At 36.8% G+C, this 26,272-nt stretch overlaps 1 protein-coding gene across 2 annotated transcripts in view; it reads left to right on the forward strand.

Annotated features, from left to right (window-relative positions):
* The window catches only part of BRINP3 (BMP/retinoic acid inducible neural specific 3), a 444,317-nt gene that overhangs the window by 276,164 nt on the left and 141,881 nt on the right, over positions 1-26,272 (forward strand). For both annotated transcript variants that reach the window (XM_056110519.1, XM_056110520.1), the window contains exon 6: positions 5,196-5,432. In XM_056110519.1, the coding sequence (XP_055966494.1) occupies positions 5,196-5,432 (237 nt within the window). The remainder of the gene's footprint in view (positions 1-5,195; positions 5,433-26,272) is intronic.

Consider the following 26,272-nt stretch of genomic DNA (forward strand, 5'->3'; position numbering starts at 1 on the left):
GGGATGGGGGTGCAATAAATTTGTGCACCAAAAACAAATATTAAGACTATAATAAAATGTTACCTCAATAATGTTGAAGATCAGAATGATTATAAGAAGATATAAAATAAACAATGTTTAGATAGTTTACAAATTCTATTTGTTTCTACTTTTCAAATTTGAAAAATAGGACAGCGTTTACTACTTAAATTTATCCTAAATGGTAAATAAATATCATGTAGTTTGAATTGTTGAAAAACTTAAAACAAAATTACTTACAAGTTAAACTATTTGCTAACGACCATGATCCAGACACTCACAAATGAATCTGGAAGAGAGCAACAGGCTGCAGAGATGTCTGAGGATCCCCAAATCACCATCCAGTTAAAAACATTTTAACTCCAGTATTAGAACCCTAAGAAAAAATTTTAGAAATCCAGGAGCTTGAGGCTGCAAAAGCGACAATGGAATCTAACATGAATATGCCACTGACATACCAAGAGTAGAACATCATATTTGATGAGTTATAAGGTAGAACACAACCAAACTTGATTTAATATACATATATATACATACATATAGATAGATAGATATAGATATATATACATACAGATATATATATAACAAGACAAGACTCAAAACTCTAACAACATGTAATAATCTCTGGTTGAGGGACTTAATGGCTCCAAGGTGAGATACAACAATTTTTACACACTTTCCTGTAAGGAAACCTTTATGGATCATTTTTATTCAATTATTCATAATAGGCGATACAAAATAAATTATTTAGCATCTGACTGTGGAGCAGACTTGGTGGTGGTGTTAAAATTCAAAATAATGGTGGTGGGAAGCTATAATGGTGATGGGATTAGTGTTGAAATATTGAATGTAATCAATTACTGTGATCAACTCTGAAAATAAAATTAAAAGATAAACTAAATGGTATACAATATTAAGATATATCTTAGATAAAATTTATTAAATATTTTCTCTAGTAAAAATAAAAATATAGTCTACAATATTTCTCATAACTCTCAACTTGCATACCTTTTTTAAAATGTATATTTTAACGTCCCGGGTTAGAGCGATAGCATAGTGGGTAGGGCGTTTGCCTTGCACGCGGCCAACATGGGTTTAATTCCTCTGTCCCTCTCAGAGAGCCTGGCAAGCTACAGAGAGTATCCTGCCCGCATAACAAAGCCTGGCAAGCTCCTCATGACATACTCAATATGCCAAAAGCAGTAACAACAAGTCTCACAGTGGAGATATTACTGATGCCTGCTCGAGAAAATCGATGAACAATGGGAGGACAGTGGATAGTGGACAGTGGATTTTTAATGTCCCATTTCAATGTAGCCTTTCATATAGAAGATGTATATAACAAATGAATCTTTACTTGAAAAGTTATTTATTAACACAATTTTTTTTGTTTGTAGTAGTTCAAGCCCAACTAAACCCCAGTGTGGTTCCACATAACTGAGTACTTCTGAAAGTATCTCCTAGAACCTAAAACCAATGGCCAAGTATTTGGTTCTGAATGAGTATTTCCATGATTTTTTTAAAAGACATCAAACTGAATGATACTGTGTGCTTCAACTGTAATTACTGATGTTTCTAAGAACCTTTCATAAACATATCAGTATTGTGTTTTTAACTTTAATTTTGGATGTATTTTTATAGTTAGTAAGTCAATTAGATAGCTAGTTGATTGATTCAAAGGATATCTGAATGTAAATGATTGACAGAACTATAGATGAGATACATATAGAGTTTGGAGTATGTAGTAAGGGTGTTTTGTGTATGTGTGTGCTACACATTTTTAATACAACAAAAAATATTGGAATCAAAACATTTAACACATTTAAAGACCTTTTATGTTTACACACTTATTATTGAAAGAGAATGGGAATGTTAATTTTGAGTCTTTAAACCTTCCAAACTCTAAATTTGTAGAAAAAATAGCAATTATTTTAAGTATATTTTATTAAAGAAAAAGAAAACATCAATATTAATAATCAAGTTGAAAAACATTAAGCATCATACTGGGAAAAATTGTATTAATTAGCTGCAAGTATATCTATATCTACATCTATTTCTATATATTTATATATATATTTATATTAGGACTAATAGTCACAAAGATATTAAGTCAAAACACAGAATCTACAGATTAAGTTTAACTTAAACTATCTGGATAAAATAGTTCTAAATAAACTGGATGCACCTTCCTGTTTGACCTTGTGATCTAGCTTTACAATTAGTTTATAGAACAGATATTATTTTTAATATTTAATTTATAACAGTAGAGCCTATCAAACTATATATCTTTTAGACAAATAGTACTGGGAATAATTAAAAGTCTTTAAATTTTTTGCAGTAACTTTTGGATAATATTCACAGATATTAAAACTTCTATGAGCCATAATAAATACTTCTCTGGTGCTGAAGATATAACAGAGCACAATGTGTTTGGTTTGAACATTGTTGACCTGGTTTTGATTCCTGACACTCCTTAGAGTCTCCCAATCCCAACCAGAAGTGATCCCTGAGCACAGAACAGGGAGTAAGCCCAGAAAACTGCTAGGCATGTTCCAAAAATAAAAACAAAAACCTTTTTGTATGTAGAGTTAATAAAGAAATTTTTCAACAAAGTTGACTCTGGTCTGATTATAAAACAAAAGGTTAAATTTTTTTTTCAAATTATCATTGCATCACTGAATTCTTTTCTCTTGTCTTACAAATAGAGTATTATTCTTTGGTTTTATTTATATCTGTTGACATATTAGGCCATTTTTTCAGCACTATCATCTATATTAAAATCAGGAAATAATTTATATCAAAATAATTTATACTAATTTATATTCCTGGAAATAATATGAACAGCAAAGTTAATAGTTATTAAAGCCCTGTGAGTCCAATGTAGAAAAAATTTTGCTCCCTTCCTTCCTTCCTTCCTTCCTTCCTTCCTTCCTTCCTTCCTTCCTTCCTTCCTCCCTTCCTCCATTCTTCCTTCCATCCTTCATCCTTCCTTCCCTCCATCCCTTCCTTCCTTCCTTCCTTCCTTCCTTCCTTCCTTCCTTCCTTCCTCCCTTCCTTCCTCCGTTCTTCCTTCCATCCTTCATCCTTCCTTCCCTCCATCCCTCCCTCCTTCCCTCCCTCCCTTCTTCCTTCCTTCCTTCCTTCCTTCCTTCCTTCCTTCCTTCCTTCCTTCCTTCCTTCCTCCTCCTCTGTCTTCCCTTCCTTCCTTCTTCCCTTCCTTCCTTCCTTCCTTCCTTCCTTCCTTCCTTCCTTCCTTCCTTCCTTCCTTCCTTCCTTCCTTTACTCACATCTTCCCTTCTTTCTTCTTCCCTTCTTCCCATCTTCCTTTCCTCTCGTCTTCCCTTCCTACCTTCTTCCCTTCCCTCCTTCTCTCTCTGGAAGCCTACTCAAGGTTTTCTCCTGGCTCTATGCTCACAGATCACTCCAGATAGGACTTGAGGGACCATATGGTTTGCTGGGGATTTATTCAAACTGGACAGGCCATGTGTAAGGCAAGCACCATATCTGCTATACTATCTCTTTCCCAAAAGTTTTCTTTCAAGAAGGATTCTAATAAAATTGTTTGTCAATGGATAGAGTACGTTAAGATGGAATTGTGCTTTATTTGTTATGACAATAACAATATGTACCATAGAAAAAGTTGACCAAAATGGTTCATTGTTAGAAAAATTATTCTGTATCTTATGCTGTAATATTATTTTCCCTCATTGTATTATAGCATACATAGATAGAAAATACTATTTGCTCATTTTAAAATACAAACTTCATCATCTATTTGCATGTATATTATGTTAATATATTTTATAATATTTTATTTTAAATATTTTATGTTTTCTAAATATATTGCAAATAAATTTGGGTAAATAAGTTGTGACATCTTCATGTTTTGTTATACTAGCAATTTTCTTCAAAATAGATGACACTCAATAAGCTTTTTTTTAAAAATTTGAGGTAAAGTTAAAAATGAATATATAAATTCTGTGTGTTTTCTGAGCAATATATAGGATAATGTCCACTATATACATTGGACACATATAAAGGCTGAGTGTATTTTCTGAGCAATATATAGTTAATTTAAAAGAATGATAGGAGATTTCTTGTAAATATTTGCAGAAAGTAATTTTCTTTGAATGCTTGCTTATGGATTTCATTAAATCATTCTTAAAACTAATGCTTTAACATGAAAATACCTTTGTTATAAAATATGACTATGTGATAAATAGTAAATAGTACAACCAAATTGTTCCTTACTTAATTTTTACTTATTCATTTGTTTACTTAATTTTTATTTACTCATTTATTTACTTACTTATATTTTATTTAGTAGTGTTTTGAACAGTGCTAGACAGTGATGTTTTGAATATTAGTCATTTGATACATTTCCATATGCAGTCAGAAATGCTAAAACTGAAACCATATTTTTTTGTGAAGTTTAATCACATATGTGAAACCCCAAATACTAATCCCCAAATACTAATCACGTAGCCTTATTTTCATCTTTGTTACTTTTTTCGTAAATAGTAATTTAACCAAATTTTTTAGTTGAAAAGTAATGAAGTGTGTCACTTGGCTGTCTTAATAGGTGGCAATGAAATGGGGTGTGACACAACTAAATCAGTACATCTGCTTCCCTGTAGTCAGTCTTATCTATCACTCCTTAGCAGCAGGGTCATTTAGGTTATGGATTAATGGCAGGAGGTAAATATTATACTAACTCTCTAGTAACTTCTTTACCCAAATCACAATCCACTTTATCAGATACCTGTATGAAAATAAGCAATTACTCTGAAAGCAAAAGAAAGTGTAAAGATTAAAAGCTGCCTGAAATCAAGGTGGAAATGTTTCTTTTCAGAAGTAAAGAATATTATACTCTATATAAAATTACCCCAACTGATGAATTAAAGTAAAGGGTAAGTCACATTTTAAAATATGGGGCAAAAATCAATTAGCATAAAAGATTCAGCAATCTGCCATTTCTCAGATTTTCAACCATTAAAGGAAAACAACATATTAAATGGAAGTGCAAATATATGTGATACGGTAGACATAGATATTTTCTTAATTTTAGATTAAAAATAAGTAAATCTATGGCCAACAGTCTGAGTTTTTGCCTTTTTAGTACATGTAAATCTGTAATTTTTTTTAACAAAGTTAAATCACTTTGTATGCTTTTCAAGGGCTGCAAATACTCCTTCCAGACTATCTTCAGGAGCGTTTTGTGCAAGCAGCTTTGAGCTACATTGCTTGCAATTCAGAGGGAGAATTTATCTGCAAGGACAATGACTGCTGGTGTCAGTGTGGACCCAGGTTTCCAGAATGCAACTGTCCCTCCATGGACATACAAGCTATGGAGGAGAATCTTCTTCGAATAACAGAAACCTGGAAAGCCTACAACAGTGACTTTGAGGAATCAGGTAAGAAATATATTTCAAATACGTTTAAGCTTTCTTCAAAAGCTACTGTAGTGAAAAGACTATTTTACCCATTAGACAGTATTACTTACTGAAAAGTGGACATATATTGCACTTATTGCTGATTATTTCATATCTCGCTAAAGATGTGTAAAGTGCTTTTTGTGCTTAGTATGATTAAGTCTAGAAAATCATCTTCTTAAACTGGTTTATTACTCACTGAATAAAGAAAGCTCTTGTCATCCTCAGTATATGCCTCTTATACATTTCTGGCCCTTGAGTTTCACTTGTGAGTTAAAATGCAGAAAGCAGCATTCACTCTTTACCTTTACATATTAGCATGAGTCTCATCAGTGCTCATCTTTATCTAATCACTTATATTTTAATTGAATTTAATAGAGTTTGGGGATTTGCTTTTTATATTTCTCAATTTTTGACTACATATTATACTCTCAATATGATTTCTTATTGACTCTATAACCTCAGACAGTCTTCTTTTTATATAAAATTAATATAAAGGCCATGATACTTTACATAAAATGTAAAATATTTATTTGAATATAGATATATTTATTAACAATAATCAAATAATAAAAATCACGAAATATAATTATATTATGTAGAATTTAGCTGAAAGTCTAGAATAAATTCGTAGAGAGGTAAATAGATTTAGGGCAATAGATTTAAATTCTAGTAAGATACATTTTGATCATGACAGTGTGTGATGAACAGTGATCTCCAATAAAAAAAATCTCTATTCTAAGAATCAGGTAGGATGTCTAGAATAAAGATTGTTATCTTTTGTCTTTGGGCTGGAGCAATAGCACAGCAGGTAGGGTGTTTATATTGCATATGGCTAACCAACCTGACCGACCTGGGTTCTATTCTTCCACCCCACTCCGAGAGCCTGGCAAGCTACCAAGAATATTTTGCCCTCATGGCAAAGCCCGGCAAACTACCTGTGAGGTATTTGATATGCCAAACACAGTAACTAGTCTCACAGTGGAGGCATTACTGGTCCCGCTCAAGCAACTCGATAAACAACGGGAGGACAGTTATCTTTTGACTTTAAAAAGACTAAATGAATTAATTTTAAATTCCTCATTGTTTTACATAAAAAAACATGTATTACAGGGGGGTATGGTGCTGTCAGCTGGTCAAACTGTACCTGTGAGGCAAGTGCATTATCAGCCTGATGGCACTGTCAGGCTTTCAGATATCCCAAAATTGTTGCTGTGCCTCTGGCCAGATCACAAAAACTTGGGGCAAAGTTTACCAAGAAAGTAAATGTCCAAAAGTTAGGTATGTGGGAGACACATCCACAAACTATCTCTGGCTCAGCTATATAATTGGAGACATGGCCTCTCTGGTTCCTGATCGAACTGTGTAACAGCCAGAATCTCGGAACCCAAAAGCTTTTGGCAGAAATGCGTCCTGTTCCTGCAGTAGGTTACTTGGGCTGGGCCAGTCCAGGTGGGAATAGGTTTTGTGCCTTGGCTTGTTCCCCTTGGTGACCTGGTGACTGTCTTCCTCCAGAGGCCACTGAACAGTCAAGTTTGGGCCTGCAGTGACAAGATACACGGTGACTCACCAGATGGGGGTGGACCCGGCCCTTTCCTCCCCATCCCAGTGAGACCTCGAGTCGCTGCCTACAAACGGCCTCTCTAGCTCCTGATCAAGCTGATTAATGGTCATGATCCCATAGACTCAGAAACAAATCTCGAAACCCAATGACTTTTGGCAGAAATGCATTTGGACCACATTCACGGCCGTGGCTCCAGAGGCAAAAGGACTTAATCCAGAGCCCGGCAGCTTGCGGCAGAAAAATGAATGTACCATGCTTTAAACTATGATGCCATGCCTCCCCGGGAGGGAAAGGGTGTTGCTCCCTTCTGCCTTTTCTCCCCCACCCCACCCCCCCGGCAGCAAGGTGGCCGCCACCTCAGAGTTTATTGGAAAGCCAGGTATGAGCCAGTGGTGATGGGGCAACTGCAGTCTCATGGAAGGGGGAGGCAGTACCATCTCATCCTTCATGCCTTACTGAGGTCACGAGTTGCCCCCAACGAGCGGCTCTCTGGCATGGCCATGGCTCTAGAGGCAGAAGGACTTAATTCAGAGCCCAGCAGCTTGTGGCAGAAAAGTGAACGGACGATGCATTAAACTATGGTGCCATGCCTCCCTGGGAAGGAAAGCGTGTTGCTCCCTTCCGCCTTTCTCCCTCCCCCCCCCCCCCCCGCCCCGCCACTGGCAGCAAGGTGTCCGCCTCCGCAGAGCTTATTGGAAAGCCAAGTCTGAGCAGGCAGTGACAGGGCAACTACAGACTCATGGGAAGGGGGGGGCGGTACCTGCTCGTCCTTCACGCCTTACCGAAGTCATGAGTTGCCCCCCATGAGCGGCTCTTTGGCACAGCCATAACACCAGACTCACAGAAACCAATCTTGTAATGATCTGGCTCTTTGCAGAAATCCAAAATTGCATGGCCGCAATAGCAGCCGCACAACATTATACGATTCTCATAACCAGCTATAGAAAACAAAGTATTTCACAATGCCTTTTCAGCAATTCTGATTGTTGGCGGGGGGAATTCTAAACAATAATGGTGCATCTTTTGTTGAAGTAATGAATGTAAGCAAAATAGATAGAGAGTTAAGTAGAGATCATCTGCCTCACAGACATTGGGAGGGGTGGGAGGGGGGGTATATTTGGGTTCTTGGTGGTAAAAAGTGAGTACTGGTGAAGGGAAAGGTGTTTGATCATTGTATGACCGAGACTTAAACCTGAAAGCTTAGTAACTTTTCCCACAGTGATTCAATAAATAAATATAAGATGAAAAAAAGGAAAAAAGAAAAGTAAGGTGGAGTTCATGCACAATTCAATCAGCTAATCAGTGGCTGAATAAATAGCAGTATTCCTACATAAAAAAAAAACATGTATTACATATATGTTCATGTGTTCATATGTTCATGGTTCTGAGTAAGGATCATCAGATACTTAAATATAATTATGGAATAAAACAGTTTTAGATTATATGTCAGTCTCTCTAAATTAAAATACATATATATATATAAATGTTGTATGCATGAAACCTTGTCATTGATGGTATTTAAATTATTGTAACTAATGGTTTTTAAATAGTAATTAAACTTTTTTTCTACATCTAATAGTTTATACTAGGTATACTACTTTTGTCTCCAAATTATGGAATATAGATATGCCTTAAATTTCCCTTGAAAAGGATTTGTCTTTCAGGAAAATGTAAGGTCTACTTTTTTACTAATAATAAACAGAAAGAAACAAAGGTGAAAACTTTTAATTATAAATAAATTAATAAATAACTGCACTGTCTGTGGCACTGTCCTCCCGCTGTTTATCAATTTGCTCAAGTCGGCACAGGTAATGTCTCCATTGTGAGAATTGTTACTGTTTTTGGCATATTGAATACATCACAGGGAGCTTGCTAGGCTTTGCTGTGAGGGCAGGATACTCTTGGTAGCTTGCCTGGCTCTCCAAGTGGGGCAGAGGAATCCAAACTGTGTCGGCTGCGTGCAAGGCAAACATCCTACCTGCTATGCTATAGCTGCAGCCCCCCAACACATAATAAGTGCAATTAACAGAAAACATTTTAAAAGAGAAAAGAAATGAAGAGAAAAAGAAAAGAAATCATGATCTCACATAAATGTTTCAAACTTAAAATTCTAAAAGTCATGGGGCTTCTCTTTTTTTTCTTTTTGCTTTTTTTGGGTCACATCCAACAGCGATGCTCAGGGGCTACTCCTGGGGTGCCCAGGGGACCATATGGGATGTTAGGGATAGAACTTTGGCTAACTGCTTACAAGACAAACACCTTCCGTGGTGTCCTATCGCTGTAACCCGAATCAGGGGGCTTTTATTACGAGAATTCTCAGTCTCCGTGGAGGAAACTGGGATTTGTCAGTCCTTGCCTATAAGAACCTTCTCTTAACCCTGTGATCAGATGTAATTTTTTCTGGAAGATTAGAGAGATAGTACAGCAGGAAGGAAGCTTACCTTGCACACAGCCAATCTGGGTTCTATTCCTGGTATCCCTTATGGTCCCCTGAGTCCCACCAGGAGTGGTCCCTGAAAACAGAGCCAGGAGCAAGCCCTGAGCAGTGCTGGGGTGGGGCCCCAAACAAGACACAACAAGCCCATAGGTCATCTCTAACTTAGTCTCTAGCACTTACCCAACTCCTAATACAATACTGACTCAGGAAGTGACAGGAGCTTATTTGAACAAAATAATTTAATATAAGTATTAAATTAAAAAAAACATAATTATATCCTTACCCAGGATGTGGCACAGTGGGACAATGCCAGCTGGCCTGTGAACCCCACCATCAGCATATGATCTCCAGAGCATAAGTGTGACACCCCACCCACAGATGACCGAGAATAAATATCTAAAACTTTTCATTTTATTCTAAAATATATTAAAAAATTAAAAGTTTGCCATTGTTTTTGTTTTTCCTTTCTTTCCTTCCTCCTTTGTCTTTTTATTTAAGTATTTATTGATTTTCCTGTGAATATTTGTCAATAATGTTATTAGTTTGAAGCCAAAGATAATTCATTTTCCTCTGGCTATGGTGGCTAATGGGAGAGAAGAGAAAACAGGCATAGCTTTGAATGGTTGTGGGGATTGAAGTGACATAATTGTAGACTCATTGGGCCTGGAAATTAGTTTTTCACAGTGGAATTGTGCTGAATAACAAAGGAACTCTTCAACATATTTGAAAAAAGAATGATGTTTTCTATAGATTCTTAGGAAACAGAGCTTCTAGAGCCCTTTTGTATCAACAGGCAAGCTGGGGAACTGTGGAGCGAATGGAAAACTGACACTGAGCTACTAAAACTGCTCATCCCATGACACATTTATCAATGCAAGCAAGAGTCAGAGCCTGAGAATCCACCATTAACCCATGGAAAATGCCACTCTTCCAACTCAGACACCCCAGAAGGAAAATCTGTGGTCATAATGCCCTGAAGTGATAAAATGTGAGCTTGTGTGGTTTTAATTTTGTGACCTGTCTTCTCTAAAAGACACTTGTCTTATTTTGAGTGTGCATGTGGTAGATGATAAAAGGGTGACATGAGTAGCCTTTGAATTTTAGAATAAAAATTTTTGTAATGTAATAGTCTTTTTTTTTTCTTTTTTGCTCACATGCGGTGATGCTTAGGGGTTACTCCTGGCTCTGCACTCAGAAATTACTCCTGATGGTGCTTGGGGGACCATATGAGATGCCAGGGATTGAACAAGGTCAGCTGCATGCAAGGCAATTGACCTACCCACTGTACTATCCCTCCGGCCCCTGTAATGTAATAATCTTGAAGTAACAAATGCTGCCAACTTCTGTCCTTCAATGTTTGGAAGAGCCAGATCCCCCAAACAGGAGAATTAGAGGAGGTAGAGTTCTATATCACTGTAATGCAATACACACATAAAGCACATAGATTTAAGTCAAGACTCTAAAGGGTTGATCTGAATAAGATAAACTTTATTTTGGTGCTCACCAAGAGTCACACACTTTAGTGGTAGGTGTTTAGACAAACTGTTGTGGGCTGAAGTATCAAGCACCACAGATTCTGCCCCCATGCTCTGTACATGCAATTAGCAAATGGGAATCAAACCCATGCTTGCAAAGAAGGTGGTTTTATGAAACAAGGTTTGAGTTTAAAAAGGCTGAAAGACTCTTACCATACTGGTTCAGTTCTGAAAATAGAAAAGCAGTTGGAAAAACAGTGATTTACACAATACACCTAATTCTTTGTATGATATCTCTAAAAGTTATTAATATTGGTGTAAGTCTTGTTCCATGATGTATAGAATGCCTTATTGCATTGCTAACTACTGAAGTTAGCTCTCATCTCATCCAATATCATATTTTAATTGTCTGATATTTAATGTTGGAAATCATTCTATTTTGCTAAAAACTTTATGTCCTATATAAATAATAATGAAGTTCTAATTTTTTAAAATGTCCATATAGTTAAAGAATTTGCACAAACTTTAACAATTAAATAATTAGTAAAAACATAGTCCTTTATCTTCATTAGAATTGAACAACTGGCAAAATATTCAAATTTGGACTCCTTTCAAAATTTGTAAAATATCTTGAAGAGTGTGTTTGGCTGTTTTGAGAAGACATTTATACTGAGAGAGGAAAAAACCCCTACTTTTTATGGGGCTGAAACAATAGTATGTTGGGTAAAACCTTTGCCTTATACATAACTTACCTGGTTTCTTTCCTTGGAATCCATATCTTCTCCTGAGCACTAGGAATATATTCCTGAGTGTAGATCCAGATGTAATCCGAGCATTGCTGCATATGTGTAACCCTCCTCAAAAAAAGATTTGCCTGATCAGAGCAATTAAATCTAAAAAGAGAATAAACAATTTTAATTTGAGAAAATGTTCTCATAAGCAATAGCTTCATAAATACTTGATAGACTTTATTTATCTGGATTGCAAGGAAATGTACTAACTCATTTTATTTCCCTAATGATTGAAAAACACTAATGCTATGTGCTATGAACAAGCATATTTTTTAAATGAGTCATTGTATTTTAGGTACAATAAATAGTGACTACTAAGTGATCATTTATATGCCTTAAATTCCAATCCAGTTGTACTTGTTTTAGATTTGTACTTGTATTCCAATTTGGAATGGGATTTTAGATAATTTCAAGCATTTAATTCAAATAAAACATCCATCTATTTTTCCTTAAATAAGGATCACTTGATGTATGGAAGTGTGTAGTACATGATGTACTACAGCATGTAGTAACAAATAGAATGCTAATTATAGACACCCCTCAAAAAGGGAGAATGATTTCCAGTATTTAGTGGGGACAACACAACTCTTAAATGTCTATCTGTTATGCATATTTTAATTTTAAAGTTTTATTTAATTTTTAAGGAGAGATAAAATATGTATCCACCTAATCACCCCTTTGTTCTTGTAATGTAAAACACATACTTAGCTTTGTTGCTCCTATTATTGAGTTCTCCAAGCCTGCTTGGATCCCCCATTTTCCAGTAGGTAGGCAGTTACACCCACAAACTGCCCCTGGCGCCATGAAATCCCAATCAACCCAATCACCAAAATCCAGAGACTATAAAACAAAGCTCCCGGAAGCACGCAGCCATATATGCATCCATGCGACCTCTTATAGTCTAGTACTTCTTCTCGGAGAACCTCAGAAACTACTGAGAGTAAACTGCCCGCACGGTAGAGCTTACCCTTAAAGAGCCCTTACTCTTAAAGAGCTTCCATTGTGGCACGATTGGGAAGGACAAGTAAGGAGAGGCTGCTAAATTCTCAGGGCTAGGACAAATACAGACTTTACTGGTGCCTGCTTGAGCAAATCGATGAATAACAGAATGACAGTGCTACAGTGTGATACAGTGATTATTGATGTACAGGTGGTTGAGTCTCATGATTGTGATGGTTTCATACTCATCCATCATTCACTTCTTGCACACACTTAGTTATAATGTTTGCTATCGATCATACTATTGTGTGTGTTACTGAGGCCTCTTTTTAGATGTTATATTCCCTATAGGTTCATCATTAATACGTGTGTAGTCATTTATCCTTTCAGTAGCAGTGCTTGCTGATCTCTGATTGTCGCCTGTGATCACTTGTGATGCATGTAATAACCAATAACTCTGCTACCAGAGACAAATAGCAGAGCTTCAAAGATCATACTCAATGCTAGGATTTACCTTGAGACCTCACACTTGGAGGGAGGTGCATTAGGTACTGAGCCACCTCTTGACCCAGTGTATATATATTTCCAAGTACAACCAAGTATAAAATTCAATCATGTATATGTAAAATGACAGGCTGTACTTCCATTTCATTATAAATTATGAAATTTATTCTTAATGTACAAGTCCTCAGAAATGTACATTTATTGACAAAAAGTAAATATGTCAGAAAATTATCACAATAGAATGCATTTATTTTTATCTCTCAAATTCTATAAAACTTTTTAGTTTTAAAATATATATTTAAAGAAATCTATTAAACAAATCCATTCTTATGTTTCTATATTTTTAGAAGCCAATTATTGTCATTAAATACAAATTCTGGCATATGTGTAACTTTGATTAGATTTAAACATAATGTCTAGAATAAAGATACAAACAATATTCAGAAAGAATATAAGGATATCATTTACACCACAACCTTAAAGTATAAATAATAAAACTGAAACAAGCTTATATGTCATATTTCATCTGATTTTATAAAAAAATCTGTAGCTAATTACTTAGACAACTATCAATCTTGGTCAAAGATAAAAACCTCATGAGAAAACCAGAAGTTATTACAGTTTTACAGATGTATCAAAATGAAGAGAATCATATTTTATTTTCATTTGAAATATGAAACTATTTACTATAATTGGTAGAAAATAAGGAATCGTTAAATTAGATAGTAATATAGGGTGATTATAATATAATTTCTGAAACTACTTTAAACTGTTTTGCTTTTGCATCATTATAAAACATCTAACTGATAAAAGATTAGAGACAAAATTAAGGTTCACGTTTATATAAAACATGCATCTCAGAAGTGTTTTGTTATTAGTGGTTGTGGAAATCTTATTATGATTTAGTGTATAGGAAATATAGGTTGCATGGCCTATTGTTGGTGTAAAGTTTTATTGGAATCTTGTTTTTTTTAATTTTTTTATTTTTTTTTATTAGTGAAAAACCGTGAGGTACAGTTGTAGATTCACAAATTTTTGTGCTTGGGTTTCGATTATACAATGATCAGATACCCATCCCTCCACCAGTGCCCATTTTCCACCACCATGGATAATATCCCCCCCACCCTCATCCCCCCATCTCCCCCTGCCTCTGTGGCAGGGCAATCCCTTGTGTTCTCTCTCTCCTTTGGGGTGTTGTGGTCTGCAAAAGAGGTATTGAGTGGCAAACATGTTCAGTCCATAGTCTACTTTCGACATGCATGTCTCCTCCTGGGAGGATCCTCCAAACACCCTTTATTTGGTGCTCCCTTCTCTATCTGAGCTGCCCTTTCTCCTAGAATGCCTACTTGGCCTCTAAGCTATGGAGTAATCCTCCTGGTGCTGATCTCAGCTATTCTTGGGTATTAATCTCACACTTTGTTACTTTATATCCCCCAGATGAATGCAATCTTTCTATGTCTATCCCTCTCTTTCTGACTCATTTCGCTTAGCAGGATACTTTCCATGTTGTACCACTTGTATGTAAATTTCATGACTTCATCTTTTCTAACTGCTACATAGTACTCCATTGTGTAGATGTACCAAAGTTTTTTTAACCAGTCATCTGTTCTTGGGCATTCAGGTTTCTTCCAGTTTCTGGCTATTGTAAAGAGTGCTGCAATGAACAAACAAGTGCAGATATCACTTCGACTATACATTTTTGCCTCTCTGGGATATATTCCCAGGAGTGGTGTTGCTGGGTCAAATGGGAGCTCAATTTCTAATTTTTTGAGAATCGTCCATACTGTTTTCCAGAAGGGCTGAACCAATCGACATTCCCACCAACAGTGAAGGAGTGTCCCTTTCTCGCCACATCCGCGCCAGCATCGGTTGCTTTTGTTCTTTTAAATGTGGCCAGTCTCTGAGGTGTAAGATGGTATATCATTGTGGTTTTGATCTGCATCTCCCTGATGATTAATGATGTAGAGCATTTTCTCATGTGCTTTTTTGCCATTCGGATTTCTTCTTTGAGAAAGTTTCTGTTCATTTCATTGCCCCATTTTTGGATGGGGTTGGATGTTTTCTACTTGTGGAGTTTAACCAGTATTTTGTATATACTGGATAGCAACCCCTTGTCAGATGTGTATTCGGTGAATATCTGTTCCCATTCTGTAGACTGTCTTTGTATTTTGGTCACTGTTTCTTTGGAGGTACAGAAGCTTCTTAGTTTAAGATAGTCCCATTTATCTATGTCTGTTTTCACTTGCTCAGCCAGTGGCGTGGCATCTTTGAAGATACCATTAGCTTCAATGTCATGGAGGGTTTTGCCAACTTTGTCTTCAATGTACCTTATGGTTTCTGGCCTGATGTTGAGGTCTTAAATCCATTTTGATCTTCCTTTTGTACACGGTGTTAGGCAGGGTTCTGAGCCCATTTTTTTACATGTAGCCGTCCAGTGATGCCAGCACAATTTGTTAAAGAGGCTTTCCTTACTCCACTTCACATTACTTGCACCTTTATCAAAGATTAGATGCTCAGATGATTGAGGGGAGATGTCAGTGTATTCAACCCTTTTCCATTGTTCTGCAGTTCTGCCTTTGTTCCAGTACCATGCTGTTTTGATTATTACTGCTTTGTAGTAAAGTTTGAAGTTAGGGAGGTTGATTCCTCCCATTTTCTTTTTCCCAAGAATTGCTTTAGCTATTCGTGGGGGCTAATTGTTCCATATAAATTTCAGGAGTGTTTGCTCCATTTCTTTGAAGAATGTCATGGGTATCTTTATAGGCATTGCATTGAATTCATACAATGCTTTCGGTAGTATTGCCATTTTAACTATGTTAAGTCTCCCGACCCATGAGCAGGGGATATCTTTCCATTTCCTCATGTCCTCTTTTATTTCCTGAAGTAGCGTTTTGTAGTTTCTTTGTACAGGTCCTTTACTTCCTTCGTTAAGCTGATTCCTAGGTACTTGATTTTCTGGGGCACAATTGTGAACGGGATTGTTTTTTTCATGTTGCTTTCTTCTCTCTCACTGTTTGCTTATAGGAAAGCCATGGAATTTTGGGTATTGATTTTATAGCCTGCAACTTTACTATACTAGTCTATTGTTTCTAGGAGTTTTTTGATGAAGGTGATTGGGTTCTCTAAGTATAGTATCATATCATCTGCGTATAGTGAGAGCTTGATTTCTTTCTTTCCTACCTGAATGCCCTTAATATCTTTTTCTTGCCTAATCGCTATTTCAAGTACGTCCAGTACTATATTGAACAGCAGTGGAGAGAGTGGGCATCCTTGTCTCATCCCTGATCTTAGAGGGAAGGCTCTCATTTCTTCCCCATTGAGGATGATGCTCTTGTAGGCTTGTGGTAGATGGTTTTAATTTTGTTGAGGAAAGTCCCCTCTATACCGATTTTGGCTAGGGTTTTCATCATAAAGGGGTGCTGGGTCTTGTCAAATGCTTTCTATGCATCTATTGATATAATCATATGCTTTTTATCTTTTCTTTTGTTGATATGATGGATTTTGTTGATTGATTTCCGAACGTTAAACCATCCTTGCATCCCTGGGATGAATCCTACTTGGTCATGGCGTATGATCTTTTTGATGAGTAGTTGGATTCTATTTGCTAGTAGTTTGTTGTGGATCTTTGCATCTGTGTTCATCAGGGATATCGGTCTCTAATTCTCTTTCTTTTTGGTATCTCTGTCTGCTTTTGGTATCAGTGTGATATTTGCCTCATAGAAACTGTTCTGAAGTGTTTTTGATATTTCAATTTCATGGAAAAGCTTAAAGAGGATTGGGAGTAAGTCCTCTTTAAAATTTGGAAGAATTCACTAGTGAATCCATCCGGGCCAGGACTTTTGCGCTTGGGGAAACTTTTTATTCCCATTTCAATTTCCTTGATGGTGATAGGTCTGTTCAGGTATTCCAGGTCTCCTTGGGTAGGCCTTAGGAGTCTGTAGGAGTCTCGGAATTTATCCATTTCCTCAATGTTTTGATGTTCCGTGGCATAAAGCTTCTCAAAGTACTTCCTGAGGATCCTTTGAATTTCTGTAGTTTCTGTTGTAATGATCCCCTTTTAATTTCTGATTCGGTTTATTAGGGTTTTCTCTCTCCCTTTCTTTGTGAGTTTTGCTAGAGGCTTATCAATCTTGTTAATTTTCTCGAAGAACCAGCTCTTGGTTTCATTGATCTTTCGGATTGTTTTTTGGGTTTCCATCTCGTTAATCTCTGCTCTGAGTTTTATTATTTCCTTTCTCCTGTTCGGGTTGTGCTCCTTTTTTTGGTCCTTCTCCAAGCTCTTAAGCTGTGACGTTAGGTTACTTATGTGTGCTCGCTCCTCCTTCCTGAGGAATGCTTGTAGAGCTATAAACTTTCCTCTTAACACAGCTTTTGCCTTGTCCCATAAGTTTTGGTAACTCGTGTTCTCATTTTCATTCGTTTCTAGGAATCTTTTGATTTCCTCTTTGATTTCCTGTCTAATCCACTCGTTGTTCAATAGCGCATGGTTTAATTTCCAGGTGTTAGATTTTGTTTTCTGTTTTTGTGTGTGTTTACTTCTAATTTCAGCGCATTATGATCTGAGAAGATTGTTGATACAATCTCTATCTTCTTAATTTTATGGAGGCATGTTTTGTGGCTGAGCATGTGGTCTATCTTGGAGAATGTTCCATGTACGCTTGAGAAGAATATGCATTCAGCTTTTTGTGGATGAAGTGTCCTGTATATATCTACTAAGTCCCTTTCTTCCATTGTTTCCCTCAGATGAAGTATGTCCTTGCTAAACTTGAGTCTGGTTGATCTGTCAAGATGTGACAAAGCAGTGTTGAAGTCTCCCAGTAGTATTGTGTTGCTATTAATGTCTTTTTCAAATCCATGATTAGTTGTTTTAAGTAATTTGCTCTCTCATTAGGTGCATATACATTTATTATTGTAAGTTCTTCCTGTTGTACAGATCCTTTGATCAATAAGAAATGGCCTTCACTGTCTCTTATGACCTTCTTCACTCTGAAATCGATGTGGTCTGATATTCGGATGGCTACCCCAGCTTTGTTATGGGAGCTGTTTTCCAGTAGGATTGTTTTCCAGCCTTTGACTCTGAGTCTGTGTTTGCTTTGACTATTGAGATGTGTTTCTTGCAGGCAGCAGAATGTTGGGTTAAATTTTCTAATCCATCCTTCTACTCTATGTCTTTTAATTGGTGCATTTAGCCCATTGACATTGAGAGAGATTATTGTTATGGGATTTTGTCCCATTGTTCTGTTGAAATTTGGTCTATTTGAGGGACCTTTCTTGCCTTAAAGTAGCCCATTTAGTTGTTCTTGTAACCATGGTTTTGAGTCTATGAAGTTCCTGAGCTGTTGTTTGTCTGTGAAACTGTGTGTTGTTCCTTCTATTATGAATGAGAGTCTTGCTGGGTAAAGTATTTTTGGGGAGGCATTTATTTCGTTGAGTTTTTTCACTATGTCCCACCACTGTTTTTGGGCCATGAGGGTTTCATCAGACAAATCACCTGTGAATTTTAAGGATGCTCCTTTGTAAGAGATTTCTTTCTTCGATCTTGCTTCTTTCAGAATTTTGTCTCTGTCTAAGGTTTTGGTCATTTTGATCAGGATGTGTCCTGGGGTATTTTTATTTGGATTTCTTCTAGCTGGTACCCTTCGGGCCTCCTGAATGTGGTCACAAGTTTTCTTCAGCTCTGGAAACGTTGTAGCAATGATGTCTTTGACAGTTTCTTCTTCATCAAGGTTTTCTTCCTGTACCTCTGGGACTCCAATAATTCTTATGTTACCCCTCTTGGCTTCATCATGATCTTTTCTTGCCATCTGTTCCCGAATTGTGAGTCTCTTTTCCATTTTCTGCTCTTTTCTGGAGAGTCTCTGAACTTCATCTTCGAGCTCACTGATTCTGTTCTCAGTAGCTGTTACTCTGCTGCTGAGGCCTTCCACTGAGTTTTTCAATTCGCTTATGAGATTTTTCAGGTCTGACATTTCTGATTGCATTTTCCTCATTTCTGCCTTCAAATCCTCTTGTCTTCTATTGGCATTTCTTTCCATTGTTTCTTTTAGTTCCCTAAGCATCCTAAGTAGCTCCCTTCTGAATTCCTTGTCAGAGAGGTTGTCTAACACTACAGTACTGTTGGTGTCATCTGGGCTAGACTCTTCAATAACAAAGTTTGGTGGGCTTTTGCGTTGCTTTACCATTGTGACAAGTGTGGTTTAGTCCTTCACATTCTCTGTTACTATTCTGCTTGATATGCAGTGTGAGTTAAGATAGGCTTATGAGTTATCGGCTACTGTGTTTCTAGTGGCAGAGCTAAACTAGAGAAATTTCCATCTAAGAAGGTAGCTTATGGTTCCTATGGCATATGTAGTGGGAAAATATTTCGTGGCCTCGTTTGCGGCTGCAGCTCCGGAAAGAGTCCCTGGCACTGGGCGAGGAGTTGGGAACGTCTCCTGGTTGGAATCAGGTGACGTTCAGCTTTGTTGCCCAGAGCTGGGCCTCCGTTCCTGTCCCGCGCAGATTACGGGAGAAAACCCGCTTTCTAGGAGATGGAGCTAGCTGCGCATGCCCATAGAGAGTCCCAGGCCCTTTGGGGTGGGCTGTACCTGGTTGGAATAGGAGCCATTCATCTTTGTTTCCTAGACCTGGGCCTCCATTCCCATCCCGTGCAGATACCGGAATCTTGTTTTTAAACATAAATGCACTTGATAATTCAAATATGGTTATCTATAACCCATTTGCAAATATCTAGGTCTGGATTTTAGAGAGGGTTTCCTATATGACATTTGGATATTTTACAATGGATAAAATTTCTATTTCAGTGCCAATATGTGCTGAATGTTCTATAAGAATAGAAGATTATATATATGTCTTCTTATCCCCTTAAGTTACACTAGGGGAGAAGAAGAAAGATAACTTCCCTTCTTTTTGTCTGAAGGTATAAAGTTTCATTTTTTTCCTGTTAGTTATGCGTTATATAGCTCTATGTGCATTAAGCAAGTGTCTTAAACCATAGGATTTTCTAGAGCCAAGATGGAAAATATCTTCCCTTGCTTGTGTCCATGAGTTACTCATGCTTCTAGTGCATTTGCATTTAGGGTTTCAATTACATGCATAGATCCCTTTCTTTCGATACTAAGTGATTTTGTACTGATCCATCAATCAGAACAGTCTAGTAATGCCACCTAATAAGCAACACCAACATATTTTTGGATGATGCCATTAACACTTATTTCTTCCACATTTCACCATTGCAAGTTTATTTGAGCATTATGGTCTCTCTTCTTAGTCCATGTCACAGAATGTTAGAACAACCCACCGTGGAAAAGAGATCACAACGAGAGAAGAAAAACGTGGCAGGTTATATGAGTAGTAATAGAATTTAGCTACAGAGGCAAGTAACGCAGATGCTAAATTGGTAAAACCACATTCCTCATGTCTGTATCAATAAAGCCTTTTTTAAACTGATTGATCTTTTGTAATTATAAAAAAATTCTAATGAATACTTTCCTGCTTTGATTATCCTATATGCAGTTTTTTTTTCCTTTCATCCCCAATGAAGAATAAAAGTCCTGAATCTAGCTCAGTAGTGAATCAATTCAGATGTTCTTTCTTTTGATATGATATGTGAGCCAATAGCATATTATCCAAGACTTATATACTCATGTAAAATAATCAGATAATTACAGGAAGTACTTTACCTCAAACTGGGGAAAGAGAGAAGACACACAACACAATAAACCAACTTAAGCTATAAAATTCCACTCTGAAGATGTTTTGAGAGTCTTGAAACTAAGGGTGGAGTGTAGCCCTTGACTTTTCCTGATTTTTTTTCCTCCTTGGGCTTAGTTGATTTTGTCCCTCTGGCAATCCCACTCTAGGTGTAATCTTCCTATTGGATTACACTCCTTTGCCACTTTTGAGGTGAGAATTGGAGAATTTGCCCAAGGGACAGAATTCTCAGCTTGTTTTCTCCTCAAACACTTGAAATAAAAAGCAGTTGTTAAATCTCTTTTTCAGGCTTTTTGGACTGGATTCACATATTCTTTTGAAAACACAATTGACATAAACTTTACTAGACTTCTTTTATCCTTAGATTTCAATCAGTTTCATCATCCAATAGTTGTACACACAGTTTGTGGAATTTTCCCAGTTCTCTTTATTTGCACCTTGATCAAAGGATAATATTTACTGGGTACATACTTCCTGTTGAGCATAGATTGAATTATTTCCTACCTATTTCTTCACTGATGTTTGTGAGTATTGTAAGCAAAACTATCACTTTAAAATTAGGAGCAAAGGGCCTGGAGCAATAGCACAGTGCATAGGGTGTTTGCCTTGGACATGGCGAACCCAGGTTCGATTCCTAGCATCCCATAAGATCCCATGAACACTGCCAGGGGTAATTCCTGAGTGCAGAGCCAGGAGTAACCCCTGTACATTGCCGGGTGTGACCCAAAAAGCCAAAAAAAATCAGAAGCAAAGATTTTGACACTTTCAGTTCTTCATGATTCATTGCTTCTCTTTTCATTCCCAATGATTTCCTCTGTGAACCTCAGTAATCGTCTTCTATGTTGAAAGTAGTCTAACATGGATAAATCAAGGTAATTCAACAAAATGCACTATCAGAAAATCTACTTGGAGTAGGAAATTTCAAGTTATTTTTTCTTGTGCCTTTAGGCCACTGAAAACTGTCTGATGACATCTCCTTGTCTTCAATTCAAGACTTAGGCTAAGACTGAAACTACCATCTGAACCTATGTCTATCACTGTGACAAAGTACCTTATCTTTCCCTTCCAAAAACAATCTTTACAAGTAGGAAAGACACATTCTTTTTGGGTTATACCAGGTAGTGCTCAGGGGTAACTTCTGACACTGTAGGCAGGAATTACTCCTGGTGGTGCATGGGTGAACCATAAGGGATGCTGTGGATCGAACCCTGGTCACTCGCCTGCAAAACAAACACCCTCCCCCACAGTGCTATCACTTTGGCTCCAGTCTTTTGCTTTCTTCAGCACAACCTTCCCCCTGTTGTCCTGGATCCAAATCTGTAGTCAAGATCAGCTTGGTAATAGTGCTCTGACATTTCTCTATTTCCACAGAAACAATTCTTGACTGCGCTGCATTGTTCTCACTCCTGAATTCAGGCTGAAGAAAGTGTCAATACCTGCATTTTGTGGTTATAGAAGCAGTGGGAAAGAGTGGTAAAAATGGACATTAGTTTCTGGTGAATTACTTGGAAGTGACTAGGAAGACCTATTCATGTTCAATGGCTTAAAGATATTTTATTTTATTTTATTTTATTGGTGGTGGTGGGATACGGAGACATACATGGAAGTGCTCAGGGCATCCTTCTGGCTTGGAGAACCAGGTTCAGCCCTGGAGATTGAAGCAGGGTTGGCAGCAATGGAGACAGGAGACTTCCACCCAAACAATCTATCTGTCCAACCAAACTGCTCTTTTAGAGAAAAAAAAATCGCCACTTTATGATACGTTTAGGAAATAAAGAAGATACCAGATCTAGGTGAATGATGGAATGTGGCTATATTTAGACTTCCGGCACAATGGCACTGTCCTTCCATTGTTCATCAATTTGATGGAGCAGGCACCAGTAACATTTCACAACAAGTTGTGAGATTTGTTGTTACTGTTTGGGGCATATTGAATACTTCACGGGTGGCTTGCCAGGCTTTGCCATGAGGGCGAGATACTCTTGGTAGCTTGCCGGGCTTTCCGAGAGGGGTGGAGAAATCAAACCTGCACTGGCCGTGTGTAACGCAAACGCCCTAACCTCTGTGCTATCACTCCAGCCCAGCCTTCCTGCATTTCTTTTTTCTAAAAAAACATCCTAATGAAAGAGATTCAATTTCTATTTGCCAGATGCTTCTACGGGCCCGATTTTTGAATTCCTCTTTCCTATGTTTGAATATTCCTACAAATTCCTGGAATATTCCTCTTCCCAACAAACTGAAAGTTAACAAATGTTCAACATCATAAAATTCTGCCCCAGAATTTAGGCCACTTGGAGCTAAGATAAAGAGTAATGCCTAAGGTGAATGGCCAAACCACTCTTTTTTAAACTTTGCATTCTTTAGAATATTTTTTAAACAATGAAAAATGTCCAATTTTCATTTAAAAGGGTCTGTGCAAAAAAATAAAAAACATATCTTTAATATCCCTTCATTCACTGCAGCACAAAAACCCAGTTTTTCTATAAAAATCACAAAAAATGAACCATAGGTGACAGATATACTAAGTTCCTTCCCATATGGGGAGTTACTTTTCCTTTTTATTTTACTTTCCAATAAGCTTATTGTTGTCCAACTCTAAGTCTGAGCATCATTTTTACTCTATATTTTCATATAATTCTTGAAAATATTGAGGAACCTGGGAACCATAGACCAACACGGAGAACCACTATCACCACTGCATCGTGATCATAAATCTATAATCTAAAATGCTAATAGTTTTGATTTTACTACCTGAAATTCTAGTGTTCACTACTAGCAGATATTACCTGATTATACACATCCTAAATATCAGCCATGAAATATAATTTAAGTGCCAAAGTATATGCCCTTCACATGTGCAGCCTTGTCTTTATTACTGTCTCATTCATGTTCACTCAAGCACAGCTGGGTGTGACCACTATTAAACAAACAATTCACCAATTCATTTGACATTCAACTACCATATTTGATGAACTAGCTATAAAATTCTCATTTTACTTCTGGTTCATGGAACTATACTATATTTGATCATTTTATCATGAGTAAAATATGTTGGTAAGCATCTGCTTATATTAGAGCATAATTCTTTGCTAGGATATGGTAATCGTAAAATGAATGAGACAAAGAAACTAGCTTTTCATAGTATCTGCTCCTAATCATGGTTATACTAATATCAGATCTACTTAATTTATTGTGATATCCTATAGTTGGCAAAGCTGAAATTAAAATAATTCAAGAATCAGGGACAATATCAGCTTCAAGAAGAACATAAGTAAACTAATTTGATTTTCATTTATATTTGTTTTGATTAATCAGTGTTTCTGACTTGATTCATCAATGCTTGGCTGTATTCTATTTAATATATAAGCATACACTATCTGTTCCATCCTCCAATTATTTTATATAATTTAATTGTTTTTTATATAATTTGAACAAATATGGCTGTAGAGTACCCAGCAAGTGTTTTATGAAATGATTCTTAAATATATTAATATCTTAAATGGCTTCTATGTCAAATGGCCTCTACATTCCTCTGACGTGCCAGATACCTCCAAATAGGTAAGGTAAAGGTAAAGGTAAAGGCCCTCCCGTTGATCGTCGATTTGCTCGAGCGGGCCCAGTAACGTCTCCATTGGAGACTTTGTTGTTACTGTGTCTGGCATATCGAATATTCTCGGTAGCTTGCCGGGCTCTCCGAGAGGGGCGGAGGAATTGAACTCGGGTCGGCCATGTTGGCCGCTTGTAAGGCGAACGCCCTACCCACTGTGCTATCGCTCCACCTCCAAATAACGTGAGCAGAAAATATCATCTTATTTTTATCATTACACAGATACTAATGAGGTGTCCTATTTTCAGTAGTTACATTATATATGACATATGTTGGTTGATTGATTCATCAGTTAAAAACAAACATAGGTATGGCAAGGCATTGCCAATGTATGGATTCTTATTCTCTTATTCATTGTCTCTTGGCTTGTCATAGCCATCGTACAACTATTTATCTTTCCAAGTGATGGGTTCTGAAAAACAATTATAAAAAATTACCTCCTAGTTATTTTATATATGTTTTTATAAAGGAATTTCATTTTCTAATTTTATGTTGTTGCTGAGTCTCTGAGTCTCTGAGTCAGAGACTCAGAGACTCAGAGACTATAAAATCCAGCTCCTGGAACCTTATCAGGACATCTTTTTATGACATCTTTATTATCTCATTCCTACTTTGGACAAACTGGCAGGTTACCAAATGTAGCCTGCCCACAGGGCAGAGTCTGGCAAACTCCCCTTGGCGTACCCAATATGCCAAATACCAGTAACAATGATGGGTCTCATTCTCCTAAAGAGCCTTGAATATAATCTCAGGGCTAGGATGAAGGAGACGTTACTGGGGCCTGCTGAAGGCAATCGATGAATAACAGGATGATTTGTGATTTTTGTGATTTGTGATGTTGTTGCTATTGCTCAAATATGAATAAGAACAGGAACAACCACTACAGATTGTTTCTCACTATCAATATTCTATTTTATAGATGTATCAGAGCACAAAGATATAATTCTTTTACATTCATTTGAAATTTTTTATTATGAAGAATTGTTTTTTCTGCATGGATGTGCTTGTTATAAAGTTATTCTAATCAATACTTTAACTGATAGTTCTGTTATACAATTTATTTGTACTTTTTTTTCTTTTTGGTTTTTGGGCCATAAACAGCAATACTCAGATCTTACTCCTAGTTCTTAACTGAGGGATCACTCCTAATGATGCTGGAGGGACCATGTAGGGGCAGGGAGCAAACCCAGGTTGATCACATATAAGGCAAGCACTCTATGCACTATACTATTACTCCAGCCCCCAGACAACTAGTTAATTCAGAAACAGAAAATTTAGGGCTTTGATTCAGTATCATAACAATAAATAGTGATACTACTGAGTGTTTTTGCTGTTTATCTTCCCATATACACACAAAACATGGTGAAGGAAGATCAATAAAAGGTGTAAGTTTAGAGAACTTTAAAAACTGGCATGGTAAGTTTTATATGAATATATGTATAGCGACTCTTTTAAGTTGTGTGTAATTTATGTGATTTCTAAAGTCTGTTCATTTCAACTAGAATTTCTTAGAAGTTTTGACAATGATTATTAGCATTTCCTACATTCATTTATATGAAGACAGCAATATACGGAATTTAAATATGGGATTTTTGTTTCATGTGAGTATTCTCATAGATAAGATTTTAATATCAAGCAAGTATTCTTACTATGAAAATTTGATATGGTTATCATATTTTGAAAATTAAATGTCAGAATATTTCCAAAAAAATTTATATGCAATAGAAAGTTGATTTACATGCTTTTCAGCAAAGGCTGTTTTTTTTTCTTTATTGACAAAGAAAATTGATCT

The sequence above is a fragment of the Sorex fumeus genome, unplaced genomic scaffold (assembly GCF_029834395.1).
Source record: "Sorex fumeus unplaced genomic scaffold, SorFum_2.1 ptg000010l, whole genome shotgun sequence".
NCBI lineage: Eukaryota > Metazoa > Chordata > Mammalia > Eulipotyphla > Soricidae > Sorex > Sorex fumeus.